General features: G+C 43.9%; 1 protein-coding gene across 1 annotated transcript; it reads left to right on the forward strand.

The window, feature by feature from the left end:
• The first annotated feature begins 1,426 nt into the window (after nt 1-1,426).
• On the forward strand, nt 1,427-9,799 carry LOC121290484 (cysteinyl leukotriene receptor 2-like). The gene is made up of 2 exons (XM_041210922.1): nt 1,427-1,536; nt 8,809-9,799. Exons 1-2 carry the CDS (start codon nt 1,427-1,429, stop codon nt 9,797-9,799), a joined length of 1,101 nt encoding a protein of 366 aa, XP_041066856.1.
• The last annotated feature ends 8,156 nt before the right edge of the window (nt 9,800-17,955 follow it).

Consider the following 17,955-nt stretch of genomic DNA (forward strand, 5'->3'; position numbering starts at 1 on the left):
CCGGGTGCAGGAAGGTGGGATTAGAAAGGGCACCTGGGTGTGCTGAGGCTGGCATGGACAAGATGGGCTGAAAGGCCTCCTTCTGTGCTGTAACTTTTCTATGGTTCTATGGTAGCTGATGATACAAATTGTGTTCCAGATCAACATAGACACCGGAAATGACAACGGCAAACCCACCCCAATCAGCCTTGCAAAGCCCTCCTTATTAAAATCTGGGGACTTGTGCCAAAATTGGGAGAGCTGTCCCACAGACTAGTCGGGCAACAGCCTGACATAATCATACTCGCCAAATCATACCTCACAGACAATACCCCAGATGCCACAATCACCATCCTTGTGTATGTCCTGTTCCACCAACAGGACAGACCCAGCAGAGGTGGCGGCACAGTGGCATAGAGTCAGAAGGGAGTTGCCCTGGGGTTCTCAACATCAACTCTGGACCCCATGAAGTCTCATGGCATCAGGTCAAACATGGGCAAGGAAACCTCCTGCTGAATACCACATACCGCCCTCTCTCAGCTGATGGATCAGCACTTTTCCATGTTGAGCACCATTTGGAGGAAGCACTGAGGGAGGCAAGGGCACAGAATGTATTCTGGGTGGGGGACTTCAGTTGCCATCACCAAGAATGGCTCAGTAGCACCACTATTGACTAAGCTGACCGAGACCTAAAGGACATAGCTATTAGACTGAGTCTGCGGCAGGTGGTGAGGGAACCAACTGGAGGGAAAAACATACTTAATCTCATCCTCGCCAATCTGCCTGTCGCAGATGCATCTGTCCAAGACAGTATTTGTAAGAGTAATCACTGCAAAGTCCCTGTGGGGACAAAGTACCGTCTTCAAATCGTGTTTTGTGGCACAAACTATGCTGAATGGGATAGATTTTGAACAGGTCCAGCAATGCAAGACTGGGCATCTATGAGGCACTGTGGGCCATCAGCAGCAGCTGAATTGTATACAACTATAATCTGTAACCTCATGGCCTGGCATAACCCCAATTCTAACATTACCATCAAGCCAGGGACTCAACCTGGCAGGTGGGTATGCCAGGAGCACTATCAAACATACCTAAAATGAGGTATCAACCTGGTGAAGCTACAATGCAGGACTACTTGTGTGCCAAACATCAAAAGCAACATGCAATAGAAAGAGTTAAGCGAACCCACAACCAATGAATCAGATTGAAGCTTTGGAGTCCTGCCATATCCAGTCGTGAATGGCGGTGGGCAATTAAACAACTAACTAAGGAGGATGAGGTGCCACATATCCCCATGCTCAATGATGCAGGAGCCCAGCACATCACTGCAAAAGATAAGGCTGAAGCATTTGCAACAATCTTCAGCCAGTAGTGCCAAGTGGATGATCCCTCCCATCACAGATGCCAGTCTTCATCCAATTTGATTCACTCCATGTGATATCAATAAATGGCTGAAGACACTGATACTGTAAAAACAATAGGCCCTGACGACATACCAGTGATAGAACCGAAGACTTGTGCTCCAGAAAATGCTGCGTCCTTAGCCAAGCCGTCCAGGTACAACTTCAACCCTGACATCTACCCGGCAAAGTGGAAAATTGCCCAGGAATGTCCTGTTCACAAAAAGCTGGACAAATCCAACCCAGCCAATTACTGCCCCATCAATCTGCTCTCAGTTATCAGCCAAGTGATGGAAAGTATTGTCGATAGTACTATCAAGCGGCACTTACTCAGCAATAACCTGCACACTGATGATCAGTTTGAGTTCCGCAAGGATCTCTGATCTCATTACAGCCTTACTCCGAACATGGGCAAAAGAGCTGAACTCCAGAGGTGAGGTGAGAGTGACTGCCCTTAACATCAAAGCAGCATTTGACCGAGTGTGGCATCAAGGAGCCCTAGCAAAACTGGAGTCAGTGGGAATAAGGGGGAAAGTTCTCCACTGGTTGGAGTCAAACCTAACACAAAAGGAAGATGGTTGTTGTTGTCGGAGGTCAATCATCTCAGCTCCAGGACATCATTGCGGGAGTTCCTCTGGGTAGTGTCCTAGGCCCAACCATCTTCAGCTGCTTCATCAATGACCTTCCCTCTATTATAAGGTCAGAAGTGGGGTTGTTTGCTGATGTTTGCACAATGTTCAGCATCTCAGATACTGAAGCATATGCAGCATATGCAGCAACAGCTGGACATCATTCAGATTTGGGCTGATAAGTGGCAAGTAGCATTCATGCCATACAAGTACCAGGCAATGACCAACAAGAGAGAATCCAACCGTCTCTCCTTGGCATTCAATGGCATTACCATCACTGATTACCCACTTTCAACATTCTGGTGGTTACCATTGACAAGAAACTGAACCGGATTAGCCATATAAATGCTGTGGCTACAAGAGCAGGTCAGAGGCTTGGGAATTCTGCAGAGACTAACTCACCTCCTGCCTCCCCAAAGCCTGTCAACCATCTACAAGACACAAGTCAGGAGTATGATGGAATACTCCCCACTTGCCTGGATGAGTGAAGCTCCCACAACCCTCGAGAAATTCAATACCATCCAGGACAAAATACCCTGCTTCACTGGCACCCCATCCACAACCTTCAACATCCATTCCCTCCACCATTGATTGCCAGTGGCAGCAGTATGTGCCATCTACAAGATGCACTGCAAAAACTCACCAAGGCTCCTTCAACAACACCTTCCAAACCCGCGACCTCTCCCACCTAGAAGGACAAGGGCAGCAGATGCATAGAAACACCACCATCTGCAAGTTCCCCTCCAAGCCAGTCATCATCCTGACTTGGAAATATATCACCGTTCCTTCACTGTCGCTGGGTCAAAATCCTGGAACTCCCTCTCTAACAGCACTGTGAGTGTACCTACACCACAGGATCTGCAGTGGTTTAAGAAGACAGCTCACCACCACCTTCTCAAGGGTAATTAGGGATGGGCAATAAATGCTGACCCAGCCAGCGACGCTCCCATCCCGTGAAAGAATAAAAAAAAGGTTTGATGAAGGAGAAATTATTAACAGGGGATCTTTGTGGAATTTATGAGCCTGGTTCCTTGTGCAAAGGCAATATATGAATTGACTTAGTAAACAGAATTGTTATGGTGGGATTTTTTTCCTAGATTACCTATGGAAGAGATAGATCTTATGCTGGGTAATGATTAGGCAGGTTTGAAATTCTTGCCATCTCCGAGAGTTTGCAGAGAGACTGTTGAGATGAGAGAAACAAAGATTTTGCAGGAGGAACATCCTGGCCAGTTTCCCAATTACATGGGAACTCGAGCCCGAGCTCATAAGGAGAATTTCCAGGTTAGATCTTCAAAGGTGAAGGCTGGAATCCCTTGTGAGAAACACAGAGTTTCGGTGAGACTGGTTGACTCACAGTGTTACTGATGTCTGGGTGAGTTGCTGAGAAATCTGTGGACGTTGTCTTGGTCTCATCTACATTTATTGTGTAGTGTGATGTGTTTAACCACAGTTTACCTGTTAATTCACATGTACCGCATGCTTAACCTGAATGTTAGAGTATAAGATTGATGTTGTAAGTTGTGTTATCTTTCTGACCTTGTGTAGTAAAGCTTATTTTTGTTTGTCCAAAACCCATGGAGTCTTGTGGCTTTATTCACTTAGTAAGTGTCTTGAATCTCAAACTTTGTCTACTTTAAGCAAAACATTATTGGTCCCTAACCAGATCTCACCAACAATTTGGGGATCAGGCCAAAGATCACAACAGTGGTAAGAGGAGGAGTGAAGCCGATTAGGGACCAAAAAGGGGATTTACGCATTGAGCATAGCTGAGGTATTAGATAAATACTTTGCATCTATCTTTACCAAGGGTGAAGATGCTACCCAGGTCATGGTGAAAGAGGAACTAATTAATACGCTGGAAGGATTCAAAATTGATAAGGAGGTATGATAGGCAGTAGTTAAAGTTGATAAGACACCAGGACCAGATGTGATGCATCCAAGGATTCTGAGGGAAGTGAGAGTGGAAATTGTGGAGGCACTGACCATAATTTTCCAGTCTTTCTTAGGCTCAGGGGTGGTGTTAGGGGACTGGAGAATTGCAAATGCTATGCCCGTGTTCAAAAAAGTGTGTAAAGCTAAGTCCGGCAACTACCAGCCAGAAAGTTTAACTTTGATGGTGGGGAAGATTCTAGAAGCAATAGTTCTTGACCTAATTAGCAGCCACTTGAACAAAAGTTGATTAATTAAGGAAAGCCAGAATGGATTATTGAGGGGAAAATCATATTTAACAAACTTGCTGGAGTTTTTTGAAGAGGTAACAGAGAGTGTTGATGAGGGTAATACTGTTGACATGGGGTTGAATCGTCCCAGATTTGCACAAAGTGTGGTAGCGGGCAGGAAAAAAGACCTTTTACCCACCAGCCGCAATGACGGCTTTTCATGCCATATTGTTCCAATACCACCTCATTAATTATGCATTCCCAGGAAACACGCTGCTTCAATGGGGGGCATGCTCTGATTCATCCACCATGCCGTCACCTCACTGCTTCATGACACTGGGCACCACATTTAAAGTACAGCCGGGCTCAATGCTTCCAGCCCATGACTACTGCAAAGAAGACATGGCCCCAAAAGGCAAGAAGGCTGCAGCCCCTGGTTTAATGATGTGTCCCTCGGGCACCTTTTGGAAGCTGTGAAGGCCAGCTGTGATGTCCTGTACCCTGCTCTGGTTACAATGGGGGGGCAGTAACATTACCACTCTGGCTTGGTATGTGATGGCAGCAGTGATCTGTGCCAATGCTGCACAGAAGAGGCCGGCCATCCAAGGTCGATAGAGGATGAATGATCTCACCCATGCCGCCAGGGTATGGGAACCATCTCATCACTCTAAACTCACACACTCAAGCCCATCACACATTCACTAGCATCTCACTCACTGCCAGATCAAGGGACATCACCACCCATTCTCACACACATACCCTCCCATGTCCATTAGGCTTCATCTCCTCTGGAGACTGCCTCCTCAGTCATCACCTTCTTGAGGCCACTTGCACAGATCAACATGTGCCCCCACACACACCCTGGGATACCCCCCTTCCCCAGCACAGCCCTCGCCCTGCAGTCTCTTCCTTTGCCCGAGGCCACTTCTCCCCCTTCCCCAAGCAAGCCCGGGCCCTGCAGCGTTGAAAAGTCACCCCCACCTTATGGCTGGTCTGGAAGGTAGAGACCTGCCCATGAGCCCCCCGCTAAAAGTGACGTGGTTCTGCCTGGCGCTGATGACTGCGAGTGCTGCCTGAAGCAAGGTAGGCAAACAAACCTTGAAGGCCCGAGTGAAGTGCAACTCAGCAAGTGCACGCCTTATATATGGTGTTGTCAAACACATTGCACACCAACACGCTCGGATGATTCAGCGTGGGGGGATGATTTCAGCGGGCTGGCCTTATAATGATACACAGATGTATTACAATGAGGTTCCCGACGTCTGATGGTGGGAAATGAGGCTCACCAGTGACGGGCAGAGTGGGCGATTGTAAACTGGTTTCACGACATCATGAAACCGATTTTTCGGCCTTCTCACCATATTGCCCGCTCGCACCACCGAACACACCCGAAGCCAGTGGGCACGGAAGCGAGTAGCAACATGGATATCAAGTCGATTGAATGATAGAAAACAAAGAGTAGTGGTTAATGGATGTTTTTCAGACTGGAGGGAGGCTTGTAGTGGAGTTCCCCAGGGATCAGTGTTCAGAACCCTGCTCTTCCTGATATATATTAATGACCTAGGCCTCAGTGTGCAGGGCAAAATTATAAAATTTGTGGATAATGCAAATTTGGAAGCATTGTGAATTGTGAGGAGGGTAGTGTAGACCTTCAAAAGGACACAGACAAGTCGGTGTAATGGATGGACAAGTGGAAGATGAAGTTCAATATGGAGAAGTATGAAGTGGTTCATTTTGGTAGCAAGAACAACAGAGGGGAGGATTTTCCCCTTGTTGGGCAGGTGCGGTGGGTGGGCTCGGGAGGGGCTGTGTAACAATTCGCCACCCACAATCAGGCCCAGGCCGCGATTTCACATCGGCTGGCCAATTAGCGGCCAGCCAGTGTGAACGGCGTGCTGAAACGCTCAGCGCTGCCCGGGTGGGGGGGGGGGGTGGGAGGAGGGCAAGTGCGGAAGTCAGTGCATGCGCATGGATGCGCTGACAGAGAACTCCCTGCAGGCACAGAGCTGCCTCGGGGAGCTGAAGATTTCTAACATTAAAAATAAAGATTTTAAAATGAAGGTAATAAGGTTGAAGAATTTTTATTTTATTTTTAACTGACATCAGAAACCTCATCCCGCCCGTGGATGAGGCTTCCTCAAAACTCCAAAGGCCACTTGGCCTTTTCGCCTGCCCGCCAACCAAATGGTTGGACAGTCATTGAAAAATTCAATTTAATTAATTGATTAAGGGCCTTAAAAGGCCCCTTTGTTGTTGGCAGTTGTGTTGCTTCCCCTCACGCCTGCTCGCCGAGTGAAATACTGTGAGAGTGTATGATGATGTCGGGACGCCCAGTGCCATCGCACACTGTTTTACTCCTGTTCACATCAGGCAAGTGCCCAAACGCAGGACAGAAAATTCAGCCCAGAGAGTCAAAATAAAAGGCACAACTGTAAAAGGGGTTCAGGAGCAGAGGGACCTGGGTGTATATGTAAGTCATTGAAGGTGGCAGGACAGTTGGAGACAGCAGTTAATAAAGCATCCAGTATCCTTGGTTTTATTAATAGGAGCATGGAAAAGCAAGGAGGTTAAATTAAGCTTGTATAAAATACTGGAGTATTGTGTCCAGTTCTGGCTGCCATACTTTAGCAATGATATGAAGGCATTAGAGAGACAGAGCAGAAAAGTTTCATGAGAATGATTCTAGGGATGAAGAACTTCAGTTACAGAGACAGGACTGGGGAAGTTGGGACTGTTTTCCTTGGAGAAGAGCAGGAAATTTGCTAGAGGCGTTCAAAGTCATAAGTAGTCTGGAACAGTAGATAGGGAAAAACTGTTCCCACTGGTTAAAGGATCAAGAATGATGGGGCACAGATTTAAGATAATTAGCAAAAAAAATGCAATGGTGACATGAGGAAAAGCATTTTCACGCAGCAAGTGGTTAAGATCTGGAATGCACTGCCTGACAGTGTGGTGGAAGTAGGTTCACTGCCTGACAGTGTGGTGGAGGTAGGTTCACTGCCTGACAGTGTGGTGGAAGTAGGTTCACTGCCTGACAGTGTGGTGGAGGTAGGTTCACTGCCTGACAGTGTGGTGGAGGTAGGTTCACTGCCTGACAGTGTGGTGGAGGTAGGTTCACTGCCTGACAGTGTGGTAGAGATAGGTTCACTGCCTGACAGTGTGGTAGAGGTAGGTTCACTGCCTGACAGTGTGGTGGAGGTAGGTTCACTGCCTGACAGTGTGGTGGAGGTAGGTTCACTGCCTGACAGTGTGGTGGAGGTAGGTTCAATCGAGGTATTCAAAAGGGAATCAGATTGTTATCTGAAAGGGGAGGATATGTAGAGTTAGAGGGAAAAGGCCAGGGGAATAGCATTTGATGAGTTTTTCATTCAGAGAGCTGGTGCAGGCGTGATGGGCTGAATGGCCTCCAACTGCGCTGTAACAAATCTGCGATTCTATGAGTTCAGCGCTTTAATCTGATTTCAACATGCTGATGACATCCAGATCAACCTCACCACTTTATCCCGCCATGCTCTCTAAATGATCAGATTGCTTGTCCAAAATTCAGTACTGAATGAGCAGAACTTTCCTCCAAATAAATGTTGTAAGAATGAAGTCATTGTCTTCAGATACGCCACAAACTGCATGCCCTAACCACTAACTCATCCCTCTCCCTGACAACTGTTTGAGGCTAACCAAGCTAAGCGAAACCTTGATTTTAAAATTCTCATCCTTGCCTTCAAATCCCTCAATAACCTTCTCCCTTCCTAATTCTATAATTTCCTTCAGCTTCATAACCCTCTGAGATTTTTGCCCTCCTCTATTTCTGGCCTCTTGTGCACCCAGTTTTAATCACTTCAGCTGACGAGGCCCCAAGCTCTGGAATTCCCTTTTAAACCTCTCTGCCTCTCTACCTCACCTTTGTCCTTTATAATGTTCCTTAAAATCTAACTCAATGATTGAGCTTTTGATCATCTTACCTTATACCTCCTTAGGTGGCTCAGTGTCATATTTTGTTTTATAATGTCTCTGTGAAGTGTCTTGAGATGTCATATTACATTAAAGGTGCCATATAAACACAATTTGCTATTATGGGGTCTGTTAACTCCACCATCAGAAATAAAAACAGAAAGTCCTGGAAAAACTCAGCAGATCTGGCAGCATCCATCGTGAGAGAAAAGCAGAGTTAACATTTCAAGTCCAATATTATTTTTCATTGGGTTTTGAAAGGGAGACAGTGGTGTAGTGGTAATATCATTGAGCTAGTAATCCAGAATCCTAAACTAATGCCCTGGGGATGTTGGTTTAAATCCCACTTCTGCAGCTGGTAAAATTTAAATTCAATGACTAAAATCTGGAATATAAAACTAGTCTCAATGATAGTAACCATGAAACTATCATCAAATGTTGTTAAAAACCTATCTGATTTACTAATGTTCTTTAGGGAAGGAAAACCACAAAGCTATTAATAGGGCTGTATATTTTTATTTTATATAAGCATCAAAATACCAAACATTGACTTTGAAACTTTGCTAGAGGCAGCATTGAGAGGAAGAACAATGCCATTAGTTATGCTTAAGTAACTGTGTAAGTACTCAAAGCATTAAATCAAAGCAACATGTAAATCTGTTTAACCTCTCGTCCATTTGTCATCATTAGAATTAGTGGTTTCCTTCTACAGAAACGTCCGAGTGCCCAGATTTTCTCAAAGCAGAGAATGAATAACACGAGCAACGTGGAGAATAATTCATCATGTAAGGACATTGACAACTTCAAAACTAGCATCTATGTACCTACATATATCATTGTATTTATTTTTGGATTTATTGAGAACGTCATCAGTTTATATGTACTCCTGAAGTTATACAAGAGGAAAACTGCAATGACCATTGTCATGGCGAACTTGGCGACGTCGGATCTGCTCTTTGTGTGCACTTTGCCCTTGCGGGTGCACTATTATTCAAAAAATGTTTGGATCTTTACAGATTCCTTGTGCCTGTTCCTGACTTATGCCCTGTACCTCAACATGTACTGCAGCATCTACTTTCTGACTCTGATGAGCATATTGCGCTACTTCGCTATAGTGCATCCAATTAAATGTTTGAAGTATAGAAGTGTCAAATATGTGCAAATCATATGCATCTCAATATGGGCGTTTGTTGGAATAGCAACCATTCCTGTTCTGATAGATAGCAGTGAAATAAATAGGGCACGATGCTTTGAACTCAAACATAAATCAACTTTGTTTGTCATGAATTTAATTTCACTGCCCGTGGGTTGCATTATTCCATTCTTTATTATCACTGTCTCTTACATACTTGTCGTTAAGACTTTGCTAACCTCAAAGGCAAAGCATCACAGGCAAACGAGCTCTCGGAGAAAAGCTAGTGCCATGATTTTTATTGTGACAATTATATTTCTAACCAGTTTTCTGCCCTATCACATTCTACGAACTGTCTACCTTGGCTTAACATCCCATGCCAGATGTCTCGTTCAAAAAGGTGCAGTGGTTACCCTGTGTACTGCAGCAATCAATTCCTGTTTGGACCCGCTTTTATATTACTTTGCAGCAGAGAACTTCAGGGACAAGCTGAGAAGCACAGTCAAGAACACGTTCAAAGGCTGTCCTGCCCTGATGCATCAAACCTGACCACCTCCCACAAGTCATTTGTACATCTAATATTAATATCAGACTGATGGGAGTGCAGGATTTTACTTCTTGTTCAGAATGCAAAAGGTCAACAAAATAGTTCTAACTACATATTCTGACATTAAATAATTTAATTAAACATACAATCATGGCAGTTGCCACCTGAAAAAAAGTAATAGCTCCTCATACAACCTTTTTCTATTGAATACAATTCCAGACTGAAGGACTGATCAAGTCCTTTTTTGCCTGGGCAGAATAAGAAAGTTCCTTTCTTATTCTGTCTTGTTACAACATTGTATGTGTTTTTCCTTCAAACCCTTGCAGAATGAGCTGCTCTGTAGCTTTCCTTTCAAACCTGCTATTTGAATTTTCCAGCCCTACAGCCCTGTGAGATGTTTATGTTCTTCCAACCCTGGCCATTTCTGCATCAGCAATTGCAATCACTCCACCATTGCTGGCTGTGCCTTCAACTGCTTGGGCCGTAAGGTCTTCAGTTTCCTGCCTAAACCTCTCTGCCTCGATCCTCCTTTTCCTCCTTTAAAATACTTTTTAAAACCTATCCTTTTGACCAAGCTTTTGTTCATCTACCTTATTATCTCCTTATTTGACACGGTGTCAAATTTCATTTGATAATGTTTCTGCAAAGCACATTGGGAGGTCGCATTACGTTAAAGGCACAATATAAATGCACTTTTTTGTTGTTGATCAAAATACCACATTTGAGTATTTTCAATTCAATGTGACAGAATTTATCAGTTCTTCATATCTCATTATCTATTTCTGCAACTGTGAATCTTGCTTCCTATCAGTTCCTCAAGCTTACCAGGGCCTATCTTGCTAACGTACTTTTCTAATGTCTCAGCAAAACTATGCCTTGCCAAAAAGTAGTTGACAAGATCCATGATCCTTTTTAAAACATGTCAATGGCCTAACTTCCTAGAAATCTGATCTTGCTCAAATTGATAATTCAGTATTTCTGTTACCAAGTAAAGTGTTTCAAAATTCTTCTTTAGCCTTCTTTAAAGGTAGGTATTAAAAGTCCATATTCGAAGGTCTGAAGTCCTCCAGTGTGAATATTATAATGCATGAAAATCAGATTTAAAATCTGAACTGTGGTGCACTATTGGGCTGTAAACATCAGGGAAATCCCAGCTGAATCCCTGCCCTGTGAGTTAGCCAATCCCAGTCAACATATTGGTGGTTGTACTAAATTCTCTCTAGGCAGTGGAGGGAGAAAATTTGGACCCATAGAGTCATGGAGTCATTATGGCAGAGGAGGCCATTCAGCCATTTGAGTGCATGCTGACATTCTGTGGAGTAATCCAGTCCATCCCATCGCTTTTTCTCAGTAACTCTGCAGGGATGATAAGTGCTACCCATATGGTTTAATAAGACGATCTATTCCACCAACCAACCCCCGCCCCCCCCCCCCACACACACACACACATACACACACCACACACACACACACACACACACACACACACACACACCATTCCTTTCTCAGTCCTTTTGGAATGGACTTGGAGATGGGATGCTAAGAAGGAGCCTGACCACAGAAAGAGGCCATGCCACCCATTGAGTTCATGCTGGTTTTCTGTGGAGCAATCTGCTCAGTTCTATCTTCCTGCTTTACCCCGTAGTCCTGCAAGTTTGCTTCCCCCAAGTGCCTTTCTAATTTCTCTTTGACATCACTGATCATCTCCACTTCCGTCACCCTGATAGGCAGAGAGTTTCAGGTCATTAATATTCACTACGTAAAAATGTTTTACCTCATACTTCTCCTTGTATCTCTTGTTGAAAACCTTAAACCTATGTCCTCTTGTCCTTGTACCATCAGCTAATGCATTTCCTTGTCCTCCCTATCTAAACCTGTTAAAATCTTGTACACCTCTTTCAGACCTCTCCTCAACTTTCTTTGCTCCGCAAAGAACAAGCCCAGCTTCTCGAATCTAACCTTGTAGCCAGATTCCCTCATTCTTGAAACCAACCTGGTGAATCTCATCTGTACCCTCTCAAGGACCTTCACATCCTCCCTAAAGTGTGGTGATCAGATCTGGACATAATACTCTCATTGTGGCTTAGCCAGAACTCTATAAACCCAATGACACTTATTGTAAAATGTGTGTTTGATAAGTGCTACCCATATGGCTAAATAAGCTGCAACAACCAGGCCCTATATTCACATATGGGAAATGAACACTTTAGCAGGCTACATGAAGATTGCCAATGCTGTTTAAATTGTACACCAGTGCAAGTCATTCCTTTGTGGAAGGATTAAGAGAATATTGCTTAAAGGAAACAGAAGAACTTCAAAATTATTCACATATATCCACACTTTATTTGGGTTCAGATGCGTAGATACATTTGAAGCGCTTGTAGATAGAATCTTTCATGAGCGTTGGAAGACCTTAAGCACTTCACAGCCAATGGAATACCTTTTTAAATGTGATGTAGCAAATGTAGCAGCCAATTTCTGCACAGCAAAATTCCACAAACAGCTAGGAGATCAATGACCTCAAGCTCTGTTTCCTTTTTGTAATGTTTGTTGAGGGAAAAATATTGACCAAGTCAACTGCTCTGCTCTTCTTTAAATAGTGCCATGGGATCTTTAACATTTATCTGAGGGGCATAAATGCCCTCAGTTTAACATTTCATCCAAAAGACGGCGCCAAGATGTCCCCCTAAATTATATGTTTGTTTCTAGAGTGGACCTTATTGCTCTGATGCAAAAGTGCTACCACTGAGTGAAGTCTGACACCCTAGCTCTCTGTGCATGAACTATTCAACCAAGTCATGGAGATTCTGTACCTCAACTCCATTTATCCACCTTTGTCCTAAAAGCATATTTACAGAAGTTGCTTAGAAACAGAGAACTACAACCAAACTAGTTCCAAGCACTATTCACTTGTAATGCCCTGACATTTGGATTTATTTCTTACTCCTATTAATGAAATGCTTCAATCCTCAAAATGGGATTGAGATAGGCTAAAATGGTTCAATGTTTTGACATGAGTAAAAGAGGCAATAGAATCAAGCCTGAGAATGATGTGTAACAAGGTCAGAGAGGGCTGTGCTGGTTTCACAGCAATTGTATGAAGGGTGAATTCAATCCATGGTCACAGCACATAGCTTAGTGGTCAATCGGCCAATCACAGCTAGGTGATGTGTGCAAAGGAAGTGCATTAAATTCAAATTAGATAGCACTGACCGAGATGTTACAATCGTTTTATCACGGGGCCACTTCATAGGAACATAGCAACTTACGATGAGATAATATCTATAAAAATGCCTGGGAGATGGCTCAAAGTTTTGGATATGTGAAGGAAACAATTTGTATTGGTCTAAGCGTTATCTTTGTTATGCAACATTTCAGATGATTCCTTAAAAGCACTCTTGTTCATGCTCTTGTTCATTTAAGGTTATTTTTCAGTTTATAAAATGTGTCCAAGTGGGACAACTTCAATGACCTAAATGGGAATGCACTTAAACGATTTTCCCATGGTTTTTACTTCAGCTTGAAGTTGATATTAGAAATGTGGACAAATGGTGACATCTGCCAGCTAGAAGAGATCAAATAGAGCTCAAGGTAGATGGCAAGAGGAAAGAGGAAGTATAAGCCAATGAAGAATATTAAAACATTTGATGCATTGATTGAATTAGTTGTTGGGTATATCACTTGTGATTCACACAGAATTGTGACAAAGTGGAAGTGATGTATTATTCAGGTAACATGCTTTAGACAAGCCGTCAGAGAGATAAGGGTTGGTGGAGAATCATAGTGCTGATAATGATTATAATTAGTAGTTCTCCATTGGACTACTTAAGTTGCTTTGTATTTATTAAATGCATTTCCTACTGCTTATAGTTTTGTCCATCTGTTAGCAATTTCCTGTTATTGCATTGGGTTATCACAAGGTCTTGCATAGCATAAAACAAAGACTTCCCAATATCTCCCAAATGGACACCATTGTCTGTTTTTGCCTCATCACAGCCCAAGTGACAATTTTGCATCAGTATCTGAGTGAAAAGGCGTTAGGTTCAAGATTTACTCCAGAGGTTTAAGCACATAATCTAGGCTGACATTCCAATGCAGTCATGAGGGAGTGCTACACTGTTGGAAGTGCCATCTTTCAGATAAGACATTAAACCAAGGCACTGCTGCCCCTCTCAGCTGAATGAAAACATTCACATTGCACTATTTTGAAGACAAGTTGGAGATTTCTCCCAGAATCCTGGCCAACATTTAACCCCTCAACTGACATCACTAAAAAAGATAACCTTTGACCAGATCTGCTGAGGAGCCGCAGTCATTATCAGATTGCCGCTCTGCTTGAACTTTCCCCAGCCTCCACATTTCTTCCCATCTCTTGCCTTGCCTTCCAAGCCTGGCTTTCCCAAAAATAGAGAGTGCAGCATCCCTCCCGGAGCTCTGTCACACTGCTGTAGAGTCGGGGGAAGAAAGGACGCAACCAGCTGCCATAAGAATCCAGTTTGACTGTTAGTGAGTGGGTGAATGGATGAACGTTAGTGAGTGGATGAGTGGATTATCGAGTGAATGGGTAGGGTAGAACTGGGGTAAGTGGGTGATTTAATTGGTAGGGTAGAGTAGGTAAGGTGGCAGGTGGGTACGGTGGTGGTGGGGAGGTCTCGGTGGGAGGTGAGTGAGGTGGTAGTGGGTAGGGTGGCAAGTGGGTCGGGTGGTAGGTATGCCTGGGGGTAGTCAGGTCAAGTGCTAGTCAGGCCGGGTTGGGGGGGGTGGGGGGTGGGTAGCCGGGTGGTCAGGGTAATCACGTGTTCAGGATGGGTAGTCGGGTCAGGTTGGGGGCGGGGGGGGAGGGAGAGACGGGGTGGGTGGGATCAGTGTGAATGACTGTGGGGAGTGGGAGGTCACTTCTTTAACCACCCAGGAGTTAGACTAGGTTTGTTCTGTCTAACATTTCCTGTGTAACTATCCAGATAAGTAGCGAGGAACTGTCCAAATTGATGATTCTAATTCAGAGTCAGCAACATTCATGAAAGGCCCTGGGGAACAAAGTAATTTCCCATTGGGAATTCAAACTTCCCTGGCGATTCCCATGAAGGTCATTGCATCAGGACTTCCACAATGTCCCGACATACATCTCCGGTCACACTTCCGTCTTCAAGAATTCGGAGACCAGGTGATTTGGCCCAATATCATTCATCTCATTGTTGTGTTGGGACCTTACTTTGTGCAACTTGGCAACTGCATTTTTTACAATACAACTGAAAGTACACCTCAAAAGTATTTCATTGGATGTGAAGCAGCAATCTGTGTCTCCTAAAAGGAATTCTTCCTTAGCTCTTATGTGCCCTCAGCTAATTCTCCTAAATCTTTCATTGTTTGGTCTGCCTCTCTAATACATGTAGCATCTGGGAATGTTTTGCCTTTTTATATTAATAGTGCTGTACTTATGCAAGTTGTTTTTGTAACTGAGTCACTGATTGGCATTATTAAATCAGCTATTGACCTTGGTAATCTTGACTATTTTTTCTTTTCTTTGATACAATGCCACAAGTCAGGCAAGAAATCTGGTTCTAGGTATCTCCCAATGCTACTCTGTAGCTGCATGCTTGAATTTTATTCATTCCAATAGGAAAAAGTGTTCTCTAGCACTTTGTGTTTCTCTCTGTTGGTTTTACTGGGACAGGAAACACCAGAACGGAATTGGAAGCATAAATCTAAATCTCATAACTTTACGGCATTCACCCCTGATACACCTTGTATTATGAATTGGTGGTTCGCTGATGCCTGATTCCATGGAACCATAGAAAAATTATTGTGCAGAAAGAGGCCATTCAGCCCATCGTGTCTGTGCCGACCAAAGAGAGAAAAAAGAAACTAGCCGCTCATTTTAATTCCACATTCCAGCACCTGGTCCATAGCCTTGCAGGTTACAGCACTTCAGGTGCAAAACCAGGTACCTTTTAAATGGGTTGAGCATTTCAGCCTCTACCATCAACTTAGACAGTGAATTCCAGATGCCCACCTACATCAGGGTGAAAAAGATTTTCCTCATGTTCCTCCTAATCCTCCTTCCAATCACTTTAAATCTATTCCCCCTGGTAATTGACCCCTCAGCTCAGGGAAACAAGTCTTTCCTGTCTACCCTATCTAGGCCCTTCATAATTTGTACACCTCAATTAGGTCACCCCTTAGCTTCTTCTGTTCTATGGAAAACGATCCCAGCCTATCCAGTCTCTCCTCATAGCTGCAATTTTTAAGCCCTGGCAACATTCTTGTAAATCTCTGTACTGTCTCCAGAGCAATTACATCCTTCCTGACCAGAACTGTACACAAAATTCCAGCTGCGGCCTAACCAGCATTTTATACAGTTCCAGCATTACATCCCTGCTTTTGTAATCAATACCTTGTCCAATAAAGGAAAGCATTCCATATGCTTTCTTGACCTACTTGACTAACTGCCCTGCCACCTTCAAGAACCTGTGGACATGCACTCCAAGATCTCTCACTTCCTCAACCCCTCTCAATAGCTTCCCGTTTATTGAGTATTCCCTTGCTTTGCTTGCCCTCCCCAAGTGCATTTCTTTTTTTTTATTCATTCACGGGATGTGGGCTTCGCTGGCTGGGCCAACATTTATTGCCCATCCCTAGCTGCCCTTGAGAAGGTGGTGGTGAGCTGCCTTCTTGAACCTCTGCAGTCCATGTGGTGTAGGTACACCCGCAGTGCTATTAGGAAGGAAATTCCAGGATTTTGACCCATCAACAGTGAGGGAACGGTGATAAACTTCCAGGTCAGGATGGCGAGTGACTTGTAGGGGAATTTCCAGGTGGTGGTGTTCCCATCTATCCGATGGCCTTTGTCCTTCTAGGTGGTAGTGGTCGTAGGTTTGGAAGGTACTTCATACTTTTCCAGATTGAATTCTATTTGCCATTTCTCTGCCCTCTCAACCAAACCATTGATATCATTCTGGAGCTGACAGCTATCCTCTTCACTATCAACAACACGGCCAATTTTTGTGTCATGTGCAAATTTCCTGATCATGCCTCCCACATTTAAGTCTAAATCATTAACATATACAACAACCCAGAAGGTAAAAAATGGTAAAAACTGGGAAATAAGAATACTGGTCCCAACTGGTCTTGTATAGTTTAAAATGGAACACCAGTAAAGCTGGGAAATAAGCACACTTATTCTGAACTGTTTTGTCCAACTGGGAAACAGCAAGAGCCTCAACACTGAGCCCTGTGGAATGCAACCAGAAAGCGTTTTACATTCGCAAAAACATCCATTGGCCATTACCCTTTGTTACCTGTCACTGAGACAATTTTGGATCCAACCTGCTACCTTCCCCTGTATCCCATAGGATCTCACTTTCCTAACAAGTTTGCCATGTGGGACCTTGTCAAATTCCTTACTGAAATCCATGTAGACAACATTCAGTGCACTACCCTCATCAATCCGCCTTGTTACTTCCTCAAAAAATTCCTTTGTTAGTAAGACGATATTCTCCTGACAAAACCATGCTGACTATCCCTGATCAATCAGTGCCTTGCTGAGTGACATTTTATCCAGTATCAGAATTGTTTCCAATAATTTGCCCACCACCAAAGTCAGACTGACCGGCCTATAATTTTCTGACCTGGCCTCGCACCTTTTGTAAATAATGGTACAACATGTGAATAGTTCAACATATGAACATACAACCAAGGAGCAGGAGTAGGCCATTCAGCCCCTTGAGCCTGCTCTGCCATTCAATACGATCATGGCTGATTTGATAGTAACCTCAAATCTGCAACCTGCCTACCACTGATAACTTATCACCCCCTTACTTACGAAGAATCTATCCACCTCTGCCTTAAAAATATTCAAAGACTCTGCTTCCACTGCCTTTTCACGAAAAGAGTTCCAAAGACTCACGGCCCTCTGAGTGAAAAAATGTCTCCTCATCTCCATTTTAAATGGGCGACCCTTTATTTTTAAACAGTAAACTAGTTCTAGATTCTCCCACGAGGAAATATCCTCTCCACATCCACCCTATCAAGACCCCTCAGGATCTTATATATTTCAATCAAGTTGCTTCTTACTTTTCTAAACTCCAGTGGATACAAGCCTAGCCTGTCCAACCTTTCCTCATAAGACAATCCACCCATTTCAGGTATTAGTCTGGTA

This window comes from Carcharodon carcharias, chromosome 18 (assembly GCF_017639515.1).
Source record: "Carcharodon carcharias isolate sCarCar2 chromosome 18, sCarCar2.pri, whole genome shotgun sequence".
Taxonomy (NCBI): Eukaryota; Metazoa; Chordata; class Chondrichthyes; order Lamniformes; family Lamnidae; genus Carcharodon; species Carcharodon carcharias.